The sequence below is a fragment of the Phyllobates terribilis genome, unplaced genomic scaffold (assembly GCF_046119375.1).
Source record: "Phyllobates terribilis strain yellow unplaced genomic scaffold, ASM4611937v1 Scaffold_1__5_contigs__length_1240528914, whole genome shotgun sequence".
NCBI lineage: Eukaryota > Metazoa > Chordata > Amphibia > Anura > Dendrobatidae > Phyllobates > Phyllobates terribilis.
In genome coordinates this window covers 854,711,173-854,728,611 of record NW_027362761.1, presented here as the reverse complement: position 1 = coordinate 854,728,611, position 17,439 = coordinate 854,711,173, and the positions used below count along the sequence as shown (strand labels likewise).

General features: G+C 41.6%; 1 protein-coding gene across 1 annotated transcript in view; it reads left to right on the top strand.

The window, feature by feature from the left end:
- The window catches only part of STPG2 (sperm tail PG-rich repeat containing 2), a 1,485,896-nt gene that overhangs the window by 18,091 nt on the left and 1,450,366 nt on the right, over positions 1 to 17,439 (top strand). The window contains exons 2-3 of the mRNA XM_073638559.1: positions 9,790 to 9,919; positions 11,269 to 11,378. Coding sequence (XP_073494660.1) covers positions 9,814 to 9,919; positions 11,269 to 11,378 — 216 coding nt within the window. The 5' untranslated portion in view covers positions 9,790 to 9,813. The remainder of the gene's footprint in view (positions 1 to 9,789; positions 9,920 to 11,268; positions 11,379 to 17,439) is intronic.

The following is a 17,439-nucleotide window of genomic DNA, read 5'->3' as shown; positions in this document are numbered from 1 at the left end:
CTTGTTAAAGTTGAGGGACGCATGGATTCCACTCAGTATCAGCAGATTCTTGACAATAATGTTCAAGAATCAGTGACAAAGTTGAAGTTACGCAGGAGATGGATCTTTCAGCAAGACAATGATCCAAAACGCCGCCCAAATCTACTAAGGAATTCATGCAGAGGAACAATTACAATGTTCTGGAATGGCCATCCCAGTCCCCAGACCTGAATATCATTGAACATCTGTGGGATCATTTGAAGAGGGCTGTCCATGCTCGGCGACCATCAAACTTAACTGAACTGGAATTGTTTTGTAAAGAGGAATGGTCAAAAAATACCTTCATCCAGGATCCAGGAAATCATTAAAAGCTACAGGAAGCGACTAGAGGCTGTTATTTTTGCAAAAGGAGGATCTACTAAATATTAATGTCACTTTTCTGGTGAGGTGCCCATACTTATGCACCTGTCAAATTTTGTTTGAATGCAGATTGCACATTTTCTGTTAGTACAATAAACCTCATTTCAACGCAGAAACATTACTGTGTCCAACAGTTATTAAATATATCAAACTGAAATAGCTGTTGCAAAAACGCCAATTTTTATAAAACATTAAGCTTAAGATTAATAGGGGTGCCCAAACTTTTTCATATAACTGTATATAAATATATATATATATATATATATATATATATACAGTACAGACCAAAAGTTTGGACACACCTTCTCATTTAAAGATTTTTCTGTATTTTCATGACTATGAAAATTGTACATTCACACTGAAGGCATCAAAACTATGAATTAACACATGTGGAATTATATACTTAACAAAAAAGTGTGAAACAACTGAAAATATGTCTTATATTCTAGGTTCTTCAAAGTAGCCACCTTTGCTTTGATGACTGCTTTGCACACTCTTGGCATTCTCTTGATGAGCTTCAAGAGGTAGTCACCGGAAATGGTTTTCACTTCACAGGTGTGCCCTGTCAGGTTTAATAAGTGGGATTTCTTGCCTTATAAATGGGGTTGGGACCATCAGTTGTGTTGTGCAGAAGTCTGGTGGATACACAGCTGATAGTCCTACTGAATAGACTGTTAGAATTTGTCTTATGGCAAGAAAAAAGCAGCTAAGTAAAGAAAAACGAGTGGCCATCATTACTTTAAGAAATGAAGGTCAGTCAGTCACAAAAATTGGGCAATCTTTGAAAGTGTCCCCAAGTGCAGTTGCAAAAACCATCAAGCGCTACAAAGAAACTGGCTCACATGAGGACCGCCCCAGGAAAGGAAGACCAAGAGTCACCTCTGCTTCTGAGGATAAGTTTATCCGAGTCACCAGCCTCAGAAATCGCAGGTCAACAGCAGCTCAGATTAGAGACCAGGTCAATGCCACACAGAGTTCTAGCAGCAGACACGTCTTTACAACAACTGTTAAGAGGAGACTTTGTCCAGCAGGCCTTCATGGTAAAATAGCTGCTAGGAAACCATTGCTAAGGACAGGCAACAAGCAGAAGAGACTTGTTTGGGCTAAAGAACACAAGGAATGGACATTAGACCAGTGGAAATCTGTGCTTTGGTCTGATGAGTCCAAATTTGAGATTTTTGGTTCCAACCACCGTGTCTTTGTGCGACGCAGAAAAGGTGAACGGATGGACTCTACATGCCTGGTTCCCACCATGAAGCATGGAGGAAGAGGTGTGATGGTGTGGGGGTGCTTTGCTTATGACACTGTTGGGGATTTATTCAAAATTGAAGGCATACTGAACCAGAATGGCTACCACAGCATCTTGCAGTGGCATGCTATTCCATCCAGTTTGCGTTTAGTTGGACCGTCATTTATTTTTCAACAGGACAATGACCCCAAACAGACCTCCAGGCTGTGTAATGGCTATTTGACCAAGAAGGAGAGTGATGGGGTGCTACGCCAGATGACCTGGACTCCACAGTCACCAGACCTGATCCTAATCGAGATGGTTTGGGGTGAGCTGGACCGCAGAGTGAACGCAAAAGGGCCAACAAGTGCTAAGCATCTCTGGGAACTTCTTCAAGATTGTTGGAAGACCATTTTCGGTGACTACCTCTTGAAGCTCATCAAGAGAATGCCAAGAGTGTGCAATGCAGTAATCAAAGCAAAACGTGGCAACTTTGAAGAACCTAGAATATAAGACATATTTTCTGTTGTTTCACACTTCATTGTTAAGTATATAATTCCACATGTGTTAATTCATAGTTTTGATGCCTTCAGTGTGAATGTACAAAAGTCATGAAAATACAGAAAAATCTTTAAAGGAGAAGGTGTGTCCAAACTTTTGGTCTGTACTGTATATATATATATATATATATATATATATATATATATATATATATATACACAACCCCTGGCAAAAGATATGGAATCACCGGGCTCGGAGGATGTTCATTCAGTTGTTTAATGTTGTTGTAAAAAAGCAGATCACAGACATGGCACAAAACTAAAGTCATTTCAAATGGTAACTTTAGGGCTTTAAGAAACACTAATAGAAATCAAGATAAAAAATGTGGTACTCAGTAAGGGTAATTTTTTTCAGACCAAGCAGAGGGAAAAAATTATGGAATCATGAAAAACAAACACACAAAAGAACACTCCAATACATCACTAGTATTTTGTTGCACCACCTCTGGCTTTAATAACAGCTTGCAGTCTCTGAGGCGTGGACTTAATGAGTGACAAACAGTACTCTTCATCAATCTGGCTCCAACTTTCTCTGATTGCTATTGCCAGATCAGCTTTGCAAGTTGGAGCCTTGTCATGGACCATTTTCTTCAACTTCCACCAAAGATTTTCAATTGGATTGAGATCCGGACTATTTGCAGGCCATGACATTGACCTTATGTGTCTTCTTTCAAGGAATGTTTTCACAGTTTTTGCTCTATGGCAGGATGCATTATCATCTTGAAAAATGTGTTCATCCCCAAACATCCTTTCAATTGATGGGATAAGAAAACTGTCCAAAATAGCAATGTAAACTTGGGCATTTATTGAAGATGTAATAACAGCCATCTCCCCAGTGCCTTTACCTGACATGCAGCCCCATATCATCAATGACTGTGGAAATTTGCATGTTCTCTTCATGCAGTCATCTTTATAAACCTCATTGGAACGGCACCAAACAAAAGTTCCAGCATCATCACCTTGCCCAATGCAGATTTGCGATTCATCACTAAATATGACTTTCATCCAGTCACCCACTGTCCACGATTGCTTTTCCTTAGCCCATTGTAACTTTGTTTTTTTCTGTTTAGGTGTTAATGATGGCTTATGTTTAGCTTTTCTGTATGTAAATCCCATTTCCTTTAGGCGGTTTCTTACAGTTCAGTCACAGACATTGACTCCAGTTTCCTCCCATTCGTTCCTCATTTGTTTTGTTGTGCATTTCCTGTTTTGGAGACATATTGCTTTAAGTTTCTGGTCTTGATGCTTTGATGTCTTCCTTGGTCTACCAGTATGTTTGCCTTTAACAACCTTCCCATGTTGTTTGTATTTGGTCCAGATTTTAGACACAGCTGACTGTGAACATCCAACATCTTTTACAATATTGCATGATGATTTACCTTCTTTTAAGAATTTGATAATCCTCTCCTTTGTTTCAATTTTCTCTCTCGTGTTGGAGCCATGATTCATGTCAGTCCACTTGGTGCAACAGCTCTCCAGGGTGTGATCACTCCTTTTTAGATGCACACTAACGTTCGGATCTAATTTGATGCATGTGTTAGTTTTGGAAATGAAAATTTACAGGGTGATTCCATAATTTTTTCCTCAGAATTGAGTGATTCCATAATTTTTTCCCTCTGCTTGGTCTGAAAAAAATTACCCTTGCCAGAATTACCACATTTTTAATCTTTATTTCTTTTAATGTTTCTTAAAGCCCTAAAGTTACCATTTGAAATTATTTTAGTTTTGTGCCATGTCTGTGATCTGCTTTTTTTCAACAACATTAAACAACTGAATGAACATCCTCCGAGCCCGGTGATTCCATAATTTTTGCCAGGGGTTGTATAATACCACAAGCACTGTGCCATCAATGAGCTCATATATATGTACATTATATGAGCTCAGTGATGTCACAGTGCCTGCGCTCATCTATGTCACAGGTCTCTAGTTACATACACTGTAAAGTACACAGGAACATTGACTGCAACTAGTTGATATACCGGCATCATATATAATACTAATAATAAATATATATAATATATATTGTGGTAGAGCATTACCTTCGCAATCCGGTCCTGCATCTGGGTCACATGCTTGATGATGCTCTGGTGGGGTGTAACCTCTGCTTCCCAGGTCTCCTTTGCTAGATCCAGAAGACCCCGTGGGTGCCATCCATATAGCAGCTTAAACGGTGAGAATCCCGTAGAGCTCTGGGACACTTCCCTGATGGATAACAGCACAACCACGACCTTCTCCAGCATAGACTTCAAGGTCTTGTTGAATCTCTCCACCAGGCCGTCTGTCTACGGATGGTATACCGACACCCGGAGCTGTGTAATCTGGAGAGTTTTACACAACTTCCTCATTACCTTGGACATTAAAGGAGTTCGCTGATCTGTCAGGATCTCCTTTGGCAAGCCCATCCGGGAGAAAATATGCACCAGCTCTCTGGCTATACTCCTAGCGGAGGAGTTTCTCAGTGGTACTGCCTCCGGATATTGAGTTGCATAATCTAGCACTACCAGGATGTATTGGTTTCCCCTGCCGGACTTAACCAAGGGCCCGACAAGGTCCATGGCAATCCAATCAAATGAGACCTCTATAATAGGCAATGGCACTAGAGGGCTTCGGAAGTGGGACACGGGAGCAGTTAGCTGACAGGTGGGGCAGAACCGGCAATAATTAACAATCTCCCTGTCACGTCCAGGCCAGTAGAACCTCTGCAGGACCCGCTCCTGAGTTTCTTCTACCCCCAGATGTCCACCCAAGATATGAGAATGGGCCAGGTCTAATACCTTACGCCTATAAGGACCCGACACCACCAACTGCTCTACCACTTCCCCTTTGAGTTTAGTGACCCGATAAAGGAGTTCCTCATTTAGTTTAAAATATGGGAACCTGGTGTCAGCCTCCGGCTCTTAAGCAACCCCATTGATTGCAGACACATTTTCAACATGAGATCCTGCATCTGAGCAGTACCAAAATTCCCCCCAGAAACACCCAACTCAGGAATCTCGGCCTCTTGGGTCAGCGACTCATTCTCATCACCAGCAAGGACACACAGGGGGAATTCATCTGTCTCCGACTGCGTTGGGGATTCAACATGGTGGAACCAGCTCCTTCCTGAGTCACGTGGTGTGCCTGCTTTCCGCCATATGTCCTAGAAAAGGCTAAAGTCCCGCCCTGTTATTACTGAGTGTAGCAGGTCTAGCACAACAAATGCAAACTCCTCTCTGGAGCAAGCCTTTCCAGATGCTGAACAACTCCTGACTCAGAAGGCTGGCTATTTATAGCCCAGACCACATCCTGGGGTGAAGATATGGTGAATGACCTCCCACCCGCACTATGGTCATTTACAAATAAAAAACAGCCCTTTTAAAATGGCGGTTTAACCCTCTCAGCACATAGCATGTTAGAGAAGACTTCCAGATTTCACATCACTGATTAATAGCCTCAATGAAGCATATCTCCCATCCAACACCCTATTATTGGAAGCATAAATGTGATAGTGTGTTTTTGGTGCAATCACTGCAGTTTAAGAAACACAGCAAAAAAAACAAAAGGTTGTCTCCTTTAATAAAATCTTGGTCCACCAGGTCCAGTGTTGAGTCTCCGATGCTGCTCCCGCTGTCCAGTATTGTCTGATTTGCTGACGTCACGTTGACAGCTCGGCAGTCAATCAGTGAGCTCAGTGGCTCTTGAGCAGCATGTTCTACATAGGCAGAGCAGCTGAGCTCACTGTTTGCATGCCGAGCTGTCGATGAGATGTCAGCGCCGCAGCCAGTATCGGACACAGCGAGAATCACAATGACTCGTGGAGGATACGTAAATCAACATTTTTTTTTATTTTACAAAAACTGCACCTAGGGACTAAGATTTTCTGAATTTGGACAACCTCTTAAAGCATGGTAGTAGACTTCCCAATGTTAGGTAAGACCTTGAGACCAATGTGCCAAATATCGCAAGTCAATTGCATTTTTTATGTTTAAATTATGACTTTTTATGCATGTTGATTGGTTATACTTCCCAATATTATAAAAAAGCAGGAGACCAGCACGTCATACGTCGTGCAATAAAATGAACGGGAAGCATGTATCAGGCACTGGCTGTATGATGTCAGCCAGGGGAGTGTTTGACTCTGAAAAGTTGCAGTATTTCTAAGAAAAAAAACTTTAAAAGCCGCAGGGGACTGAGACCAAGTCGCACAGGAGCCTAGTCAGAGGTGGGTTTCCAGCAGCTTCTCCCCTGGATTAACAGGTGTCTCCCTGCATATGCTGCATCATTTCTAAGTCAAACATACCGGGCTGACATCATACATCCAGTGCCTGATACGTGCTACCCGTGGGGATGTATCTGCTGTCCAGGTCTCTTCAATGTAGAATTCTGGGCAAACTCAACTTTAAAATGGTTGCACTATTAGTGTATTGATTCTGAAGGCTCTTTTTAAGATGGTTTTGACCTCTCTAGTATATGCAACTTTTTTGCAACTTTTAATATAGAAATGAAATCAATAGATAGCTCAGGACCGGGCAATTTACACCCTTTCCTGACCAAGCACATGTTCAGGGTTTTTTGCCCATGCAGTTTAAAATGCTGTAAAATTATTTCACGTTCGGGTATTTTTGTTGTGATACATAGGGCTTCATTTTTATGTCACTGTCATATTCCATTCCCTTTTGCTGATATTGAGCGATATAGATAAGAAAGTAAAGGAAATAAGTGTCTGTTTTTTTTCTATTTTTTAAGAATCTTAACCCCTTCATGACCTTGGGATTTTCCGTTTTTGCCTTTTTGTTTTTTGCTCCCCTTCTTCCCAGAGACATAACTTTTTTATTTTTCCATCAATATGGCGATATAAGGGCTTGTTGTTTGCTGGATGAGTTGTACTTTTGAACAACACCATTGATTTTACCATATAGTGTACTGGAAAATGGGAAAAAATTTCCAAGTGCAGTAAAATAGTTTTTTCTACCAGGTTCACTAAATGCTAAAACTGACCTGCTATTATGATTCTCCAGGTAATTACGCAGATGCCAAACATGTATCTGTTTATATTTTTATAGATCGGTGTTTCTGAACGCAGCGATACCAAATATGTGTATTTTTGTTTTTTATTTATTGTTTTATTTTGAATGGGTTAAAAGGGGGGTAATTTGAACTTTCACATTTTTTTAAAAGTATTTTTTTTTCCATTTTTGACTTGCTTGAATAGTCCCCTTAGAAGACTTGAAGCTGCGATCATCTGATTGCCTGTGCTATATATTGCAGGGCTAAGCCCAGCTATGTGTAGCAAAAATCATCATCTTCTATGAATGCCAGCCACGGAGCGGCGCTCATAGCAGATCTGCAATGACAAGCACGGGTGTCATCTGTAGAACGCCAGTTGTCATGCCAACCCATCGCCGCCCCTCGATCATGTGACATGGGTGCTTATGGGCGGGATTTGTGACGCTCTTCCGGGCGCGATCATGTTAACATGTTAACAGCCACTGGTGGATCGTGATTCTACCCACAGTCATGTGCCCGAAAAGATGCCGGGACACAACTCATAACATATCTATATGTCATAGCTCGTGAAGGGGTTAAAGGACTACTAAAATATCTAAAAAATCTGTTCCCAATCTGTTCCCAGTTACAAGGGAAATGCAACCAAAGCAGAGCTGTCTGGATCCTGCGCCCTCACTATACACAGCAATCACATCACCACTGTGTATGGAGGAGCCTCTGTAGCGCTGTGTATATAGCAATCGAGAAGACACAGATGGTAATAAAGTGTCTCTTCCTTCTTTATGTGCACTCTGGCCTGTCTCTGACAGCTGGATCCCCACTCCCGTAAGTACAAGGTTGCTGGTAGCTGCGCTCCTATGCAGTAACGTTTTAGAAGATCACTGCGGTGTAGGAGTGGGACCACCTGGACACTTAAAGTCTATGGCAGGGCCGGAAGCAGTTACTATGTTGTACTTCACTCCAAAAGGTTAATCAAGCATTTTTACGTTTTGGCGTAGGATTAAAGAAAAAATTGTGCAATAAATACCATAAAATGTTGATATATTTGGCTTAAGCACTTACGACAGTGAAATGTCAGCATTTGTCACCAAGAATGTTAAAAAGATGTATCCAGCACTCATGGCACGGTTCAATTAAAAATGGCCATTTATTAGATTCATTAAAAATCAACGGTACAAAAATGTGAAAACAAATACATGTATGTAGACTGTTTACTGGCTTAGTTAACTTGAACACGGCGTTTGAAGTCTTTTTGGAACATATTTTTGTGTGCTTTTTTTTTTTACTCGGTTTTTGTTCATAGGACGTTTCCTTTGATTCAACAGTCGAATTTGTACCATTTTTCAATCAGAACCATCTCAAAAAGTGACATATGAATTATTTTTCCATGTGGAAAAATAAGCACAAACTGGAAACTCGTTTGAAGTACGGTAATTTTCCATATGGATTTTAAAGCTGAATCCCCCTCAAAATCCACGCAAAAAATCTCTGTGCCCTAAATTCACATGAGTAATAATGAAACAAAAGCAGCACCAAAAAGTGCGGTTGACATTTGATTTATTTGTTTTTTTAAAAGACAAAAATGGAAGTCTATTGGAAAAAAACATTATGTCAGAAAAACTTCACACGTAGAGCATGCAAACACAAAAAATCCTAAGTAAAAATGAAATGCCTCAGAGAACAAAGTTTAATATTGCCCTATTAACTCCCAGCAAATATGTGGCCACAGTATGTTTTTGAAGAAAAACAGAAAAAAAAATACCCAAAATGTTGTGAAAACAAATGAAAGAAAAAATCCCTAAAACACTGCTATAAAACATTGGAAAGAAAAGTCAGATGTGTAATAAGTCATATGCTGCATATATACAGTGCCTTGAAAAAGTATTCATACCACGTGTACTTTTCCATATTTTTCACCTTCTAGCTTAAATATATTTTGTTGGGATTTTATGGGATATACCAACACAATGTAACAAGTATTTGTGCAGTGTAAAGGAAATGATACACGGTTTTCTAATTGTTTAAAAAAATCTAAATGTGAAAATTGTGCACTAATTAGAGAAGCAGCCTAGGGGCCCATGGTCTCTCTGGAGGAGCATCAAAGATCCACAGCTCAAGTGGTAGAATCTATTCACAGGACAACTATAAGGACATGGCCCCACTATCAGTTTTTGGTCAGTTTTCGGTCAGTATTTTTTCTCAGGAGTGGGAGACAAAACCAGGAGTGGGTGATAAATGCAGAATTGGTGACTTGTTTCTATTATACCTTTTCTCTATTGTTCCTCACCTGGTTTTGGCTCCCACTCCTGAGAAAAAATACTGACCGAATACTGACCAAATACTGGTAGTGGGGCCGTGGCCTAAATCTGTGCATTTGGAGTGTTTTCCTGAGGCTTTGGCCAATTTTCTGGGAGCCCTGAAGATCTTCTATTTTCCTCTTGGTCGTGGGGACAAGTCATTATCTCCTTGCTGCTGGCACGTCTGCTCACCTTTTCTTGATATTCCAACTGTATGTGAAACTGTGCTGAGCATAGTCTACAAATTGGATAACTCCTTTAAGTAATGTAAATTGAATTTCAATTGTGACTTAACCCTTTGTATTGCATTAACCCTTAGGTATTTATTCAGTAAAAGGCCAAGATGTATGACCGTGCCCCTCGATCTCTTGTTGTCACCGTGGGCAGCACTCAGGAAAATGTGGGACCTGGATCCTATGACCTGATTTCTGACACAATGCACAAACCAGGTTAGTCATAGCATAAGAAATGTTCGTAGGAGGTAATTGCCGGGGGGACGTGCATATATTGTGGCTGCAGCACCTTCATGCTTCTTAGTTCTACTGAACTGGTTTAAGATCATCATTCCGATATGAGGTTTTATAAATTCAGCTCAGTCATGGGGGTGAAGGGCTTCAGGTCTGAATGATACTGACTAACTTGGAACGATTGCCACATCATTTATTTCGTATTGCTTGTTCCATTCTTACTGTATATCTTTATTACTATATACTATATACTATCTAAAGTACCCAGCAGGGGCTCCTACACATTGAACTGTGCTGTCCCGCTCCATCCAATGTTTACATCCGGCTGCCACCAAAGCACCCCAACAATCTAATATTAAACAGGTTTTCTGGGATGAAATGAAAAATCTGCACTGTACATGACTGCAGACTGGCATATCACGACAGTGTGCAATGCACACACAGTCATGATTCCCCTTATTCCCATGGCACACTGTCATGATTCCACTTTTTCCCATGGGGTGAGCTGTCACGTCACCGCATGTATGCGACTTGAATACCCGTGGTCCCATTCCGACTAATCTCATCCGGCTTCTTTCAATTTTCTTTGATTTAGATTAGCTAGATGACACTAGTTTGCACATAGCTGTAAGTATGCAAATCTCATACATGTGATCACATGACCACCTACACAGGGAAGACAGGAGAATCAGGACAGTCTGCACATCGCACACTGTCACCATTCCGTAGTCAGTGGTCACATAGAGTATAACCTTCAGCATGGAAAACCCCTTTAATGACTTATCATAAGGACAGGTCGTCAATGTTAGATGCCCAGACATCCCTTTTAAGGCTGAATTCATATTACATCTGTGAGCACTTTGGGGACATTTCCCAGTGTATCCGGCAATATAACCACAATTAGTAATAATTAAACCCACAAATTGGTTGTATTTCTTTTGTTTTGCAAAAACAAATGCATATTTCTGTTAGTTTAGTGATTTTTTTTTAGTTCTTTTGAGACGTCTACTGTGCTTTTTGTAAATTGGATAAAACTAGGTTTAGTCTATTTCAAATAGATGCATATTTTATATAGCCACGTAAAATGTCCTATATATGAAATGTTACAGACATGGTGTAGTATAAAACAGGCTAATGTGAAATTGTGGCCACAGACATTGCCGGCTACACGTAATGAAAACGCTGAACTGTAAATGATTATTCTAAAGTATGATACAGTACATAAAACATACAAAGTACATGACTCTGTTATTTTATTTATTGTTTTATTCTGTAATGTTCCAGTCATTGACATTATCATATTCTTTCCTTTTTCCCTTTGTGCTCTTTAGTTGGATATGCCCCCTTTTCATCAACAACAAGCCGAGACTTTGCTTTTAATGCCCCGCAGACTATTTCCGCTGCGCCTGGACCAGGACACTATGACATTTTTAATTTAAAGGTAAAATTAACATTGAGGTAGACATTATTCAAATGAGAACAGAGATAAATGGAAACCTTGAAGGCAATGAGCGCACAAGTCGGTGTCACACCACTCCTGCCTGTTGAAATCCTTCGAGAGCTTGTGAGCCGCTTGTAAACCATCTGCCCTTTTAATTTCATTTTGATTACTATACAAATTGACATTTCTTACACAACCACATTAATGGCTGAAGCTCAATTCACACAACGTGTTCATTTCATTAAATGGTTGTTTTCTGTCGCATGCCACATACTGGATATTCTTCTAACACTCTGATAATCTGTCACTTCTTTGTAGAGAGTAAATTACGCTCTTGATGACTTGTTACAACCAGTATGGTGTGGTTTTATAAAAGTTTTTATAAACTGGTGATAGTTGATTTTCATCTTAGTCACAAATGCGCACAACAATGCCAAACCTTCCCCTGGAGTCACATGTTTGGCCATTGGTTAAAGGGATCGTGTCCTGAAAAATCACTGTTAACTTGCAGATATGGGGTTAATCTACAGGTTAATAGCGTTCTGAAGCTGTTCGGTGCCCGCACTGACAGCACAGTTGCCAGGAGAAAATTCCTTTTATTGCTCCCGGCAGCCTCCAACTTTCAGTCATAGAGGTGTAAGTAGAAAGTGCGCGGTGGCTGTAACCACACCCCTGGGACTGACTGACAGCTGGCTCTGTACTGATGCACTGTAGAGCTGGCTCTCAGTCAGTGCTGGGGGTGTGGTTACAACTGTCGATCACTATGCACTGAGCGTGAATGTACAGTGGGGAAAATAAGTATTTGATACACTGCCGATTTTGCAAGTTTTCCCACCTACAGAGAATGGAGAGGTCTGTAAATTTTATCGTAGGGACACTTCAACTGTGAGAGACAGAATCTAAAAAAAAATCCAGAAAATCGCATTGTATGATTTATACATAATTAATTAGCATTTTTTTTGCATGAAATAAGTATTTGATACAATAGATAAACAGAACTTAATATTACAGAGGTCAGACGTTTCCTGTAGTTCTTGACCAAGTTTGCACACACTGCAGCAGGGATTTTGGCCCACTCCTCCATACAGATATTCTCCAGATCTTTCAGGTTTCTGGGCTGTCATGGGCAACATTCAGTTTCAGCTCCCTCCAAAGATTTTCTAGTGGGTTCAGGTCTAGAAACTGGCTAGGCCAGTCCAGAACCTTATAATGCTTCTTACGGAGCCACTCCTTAGTTGCCATCGCTGTGTGTTTTGGGTCATTGTCATGCTGGAAGACCCAGCCACAACCCATCTTCAGTGCGCTTATTGAGGGAAGGAGGTTGCTGGCCTAAATCTCACGATACATGACCCCATCCATCCTCCCTTCAATAAGGTGCAGTCGTCCTGTCTTCTTTGCAGAAAAGCACCCCCAAAGTATGATGTTTCCCCCACCATGCTTCATGGTTGGGACGGTGTTCCTGGGGTTCTACTCATCCTTCTTTCTCCAAACCCGGCGAGTTGAGTTGATGCCATAAAGTTCTAATTTGGTCTCATCTGACCAAATGACCTTTCCCATGCCTCCTCTGGTTCATCCACATGGTCATTGGCGATCTTCAAACGGGCCTGGACATGTACTGGCGTGAGCAAGGGAACCTTGCTTGCCCTGCAGGATTTTAATCCATGACAGCGTAGTGTGTTACTAACGGTAATGTTTGAGACCGTGCTCCCAGCTCTCTTCAGGTCATTGACCAGGTCCTCCCGAGTAATTCTGGGATGATTCCTGACCTTTCTCAGAATCATCCTTACCCCACGAGGTGATATCTTGCATGGAACCCCAGACTGAGGAAGATTGACAGTCATCTTGTGTTTCTTCCATTTTCTAATAAGTGTTGCCTTCTCAACAAGCTGCTTGCTTATTTTCCTGTAGCCCATCCCAGCCTTGTGTAGGTCTAAAATTTTGTCCCTGGTGTCCATAGACAGCTCTTTGGTATTGACAATGGTGGAGAAGATGGAGTGTGATTGAGTGTGTGGACATGTGTCTTTTATACAGGTAACAAGTTCAAACAGGTGCAATTAATACAGGTAATGAGTGCGGAGTGGGAGGGCTTTATAAAGAAAAACTAACAGCTCTGTGAAAGCCAGGATTCTTGCTGGTTGGTAGGTGATCAAATACTTATTTCATGCAATAAAATGCATTTTAATTATTTTAAAATCATATAATGTGATTTTCTGGATTTTTTTTTGCATTTTGTCTCTCACAGTTGACGTGTACCTATGATAAAAAATACAGACCTCTCCATTCTTTGTAAGTGGGAAAACTTGCAAAATCGGCAGTGTATCAAATACTTATTTTCCCCACTGTACATTCACGCTCAGTGCATAGTGAGAGACGGTTGTAACCGCACCCCCAGCACTGACTGAGAGCCAGCTCTACAGTGCATCAGTACAGAGCCAGCTTTCAGTCAGTGCTAGGGGTGTGGTTACAGCCACTGCTCACTTTATACTTATGCCTCTATGACAGGAAGCCGGAGGCTGCTGGGAGAAATAAAAGTAATTTTCTCCTGGCAACTGTGCTGTCAGTGCGGGCACTGAGCAACTTCAGAACGCTATAAACCTGCAGATTAACCCCATATCTGTAAGTTAACAGTGATTTTTCAAGACACGTTCTCTTTAACCAATGGCCAAACATGTGAATCCAGAGGAATGTTTGGCATTGTTGTGTGCATTTTTCACTAAGATGAATACATTTTTACAGGAAATAGGAAATGGTGGTAATTATTATTCGATATTCGGGAATATTCTTAAAGGGAATCTGTCACCCCCTGGGACTTTTCAGACCTCTAATATGGGCATACAGTTGATAGAAATGTAAATCTATACATACCTGTATGGTCCATATTAGAGATTTGCTTGCTTTGATATATCTTTTTATAAAATCCGTTTTCCTAGGCTTGATGACCGGGGGACGCCAAGAAATGCCCACCTACCTACTTAATTGAAATATCCCCCCCTCCCCTGCCTTCCCATGCATGTCACAGGGCTCCGTGACGTACACTCTACATCTGCACATCCCACGCATGCGCAATATGCCTATAACTTTAGGAGCCTTTTTTTTTCTCCCTGCCCTATTTTACTGCTGTGCTCTAGTGCGCAGGTGCCGGGGAGTCACTGTGACTTCCACTCCAGTGACCTCCGGCGTGCGCAACAATAAGGTTTGTCCCCCATTTCCTCCCATATAGTTGGTAACTATCAGGATGTGGGGACCATACAGGTATGTATAGATTTACATTTCTATCACCTGTATGCCCATATTAGAGGTCTGAAAAGTCCCAGGGGGTGACAGATTCCCTTTAATATCATAGATCATTGCAGCTGTCTCAGCCATTGAGTAGCTACTTCTTTGCAAACCAGCCTTTAACAGATATACAGATAAGTAAATGTGACCATACATCTTAGATATCAGCCGTCAGCTATTTGTTCTGCCACTCCCCCGTGCACACATACGCTCTCAGCTCACTGTTCTTAAGGCTCTTATATTAATTAGATGAAAGTCATCAAATCCCGCTGATTTCGATTTCTCTTAGTTGGATTTCAATGGTTGGTACTTTTTGTATTCACGGAAGGTAAACCACTGCAAGAGGTTCCTGACAGTGAATTTCTCCTCACCTCCTTGCGTAGAACACATAAACTCTTGGTCGAGCCAAGTGCTCATATGTATGCGGGGATCTGGACAAATGGCTGTTTTCTGAATGAACTTTTGGCTGACAGCTTTCTCATATGTATGGCCAGCATTAGACAACTCTGGCAACAGATCATCTCTAATGAGAAAAAATTGTACATGTTAAAATCCAACATGCCTGACCCATCTTTCCTTTAATATTTGCCATTAGAAAGAGCCCGGAGGCTCCCTTACTCATTATATGGTCATCAGAACCTGACAAAATCAGCAGGTTTAGCTGAAATTCATTTAATGTGTATGGGAACCTACATGTAAAAATGTGCATGGATGCAGATGTTTGGTCTCAACATGGTGCACAATTGTTACAACCAGAGGTTGGGTAGCAGAGTTTATTTCTTGTACGTTTTCTTGGTTTTCTTAAAGTTATCTGGGACTTTTGTATTTTTTTCTTATGAGACTGAGAATTTATAGGCAGGTAGTTGCTAATTACTTGCCTGTTCTGCCCAGTGCCAATCTCTGCCAGCTCAAAGTGGTCACAGACCGCTTCTGGGGCGATTCTATGGCTTCTGTTGACATGACCTAGACAGAGAAGTTTCTTCTCTTCTGCTCTGCTTTATCGATGTCATCCTGATTAAAAGTCGGCTCCCCAGTGCCTAACTACAGGAAGTCGCCTGTCAATCAGCGTGACGTCAGCAGTGACGCCACATCGACAGAACAGACCGGAAGAAGAAGAGCTACATGACCTCTGCCGACATGAAGTCAAATGAAGCAGCAGAATCATCGTCCATGGCCAGACAAACTCTTTAATAAACTGCTCATGTACTATAATTAAAGAGTAGTACCTATCACCAATTTGTGGCTGCCCATCTTTATTTCTAAAGAAGTGGGCAGCATTAGACTGGTACATTTTATTAATAACCCCCATTAACAAAAGAGATTCCAAGTGTCCCTAATGGCCTCCTAAAAGATCTGACGTTCAAGTAAAAGTCAAGTCCAAACTTCCCACTCTGCATGCCTGGATCCCAGAACACGGAAGTTGCCAAAACGTCACGTCCAATAAGGGGGCATTAGGGACACTTGGAAACTCTACTGTTATTTGGAAACCCACCTATTGGACTTTTATGGCTGACATGGTGCGTAGCTAACATCATTATGCAGGATTTTGGGTTCAGGGTCATAGGTAAAAGTTATTGGGGGCCAGTTCACGGTGTGACCCAATCTTACAACATACTGGCCATGTAATATACTGTGTGTAAGTAATTCAGTGATAATATGACATACAGTGCCTACAAGTAGTATTCAACCCCCTGCAGATTTAGCTGGTTTGATAAGATGCAAATAAGTTAGAGCCTTCAAACTGCAAACGAGAGTAGGTTTTATGAACAGAAGCATAAATCTTACAAACCAAAAAGTTATGTTGCTCAGTTGAATTTTATTAAATTTTAAACATAAAAGTGTGGGTCAATTATTATACAACCCCTATGTTTAATATTTTGTGGAATAACCCTTGTTTGCAATTACAGCTAATAATCGTCTTTTATAAGACCTGATCAGGCCGGCACAGGTCTGTGGAGTTATCTTGGCCCACTCCTCCATGCAGATCTTCTCCAAGTTATCTAGGTTCTTTGGGTGTCTCATGTGGACTTTATTCTTGAGCTCCTTCCACAAGTTTTCAATTGGGTTAAGGTCAGGAGACTGACTAGGTCACTCCAACACCTTGACTTTTTCCCTCTTGAACCAGGCCTTGGTTTTCTTGGCTGTGTGCTTTGGGTCGTTGTCTTGTTGGAAGATGAAATTACGACCCATCTTAAGATCCTTGATGGAGGAGCGGAGGTTCTTGGCCAAAATCTCCAGGTAGGCCGTGCTATCCATCTTCCCATGGATGCGGACCAGATGGCCAGGCCCCTTGGCTGAGAAACAGCCCCACAGCATGATGCTGCCACCACCATGCTTGACTGTAGGGACGGTATTCTTGGGGTCGTATGCAGTGCCATCCAGTCTCCAAACGTCACGTGTGTGGTTGGCACCAAAGATCTCGATCTTGGTCTCATCAGACCATAGAACCTTGAACCAGTCTGTCTCAGAGTCCTCCAAGTGATCATGAGCAAACTGTAGATGAGCCTTGACATGACGCTTTGAAAGTAAAGGTACCATACAGGCTCGTCTGGAACGGAGACCATTGCGGTGGAGTACGTTACTTATGGTATTGACTGAAACCAATGTCCCCACTGCCATGAGATCTTCCCGGAGCTCTTTCCTTGTTGTCCTTGGGTTAGCCTTGACTCTTCGGACAAGCCTGGCCTCGGCACGGGAGGACACTTTCAAAGGCTGTCCAGGCCGTGGAAGGCTAACAGTAGTTCCATAAGCCTTCCACTTACGGATGATGCTCCCAACAGTGGAG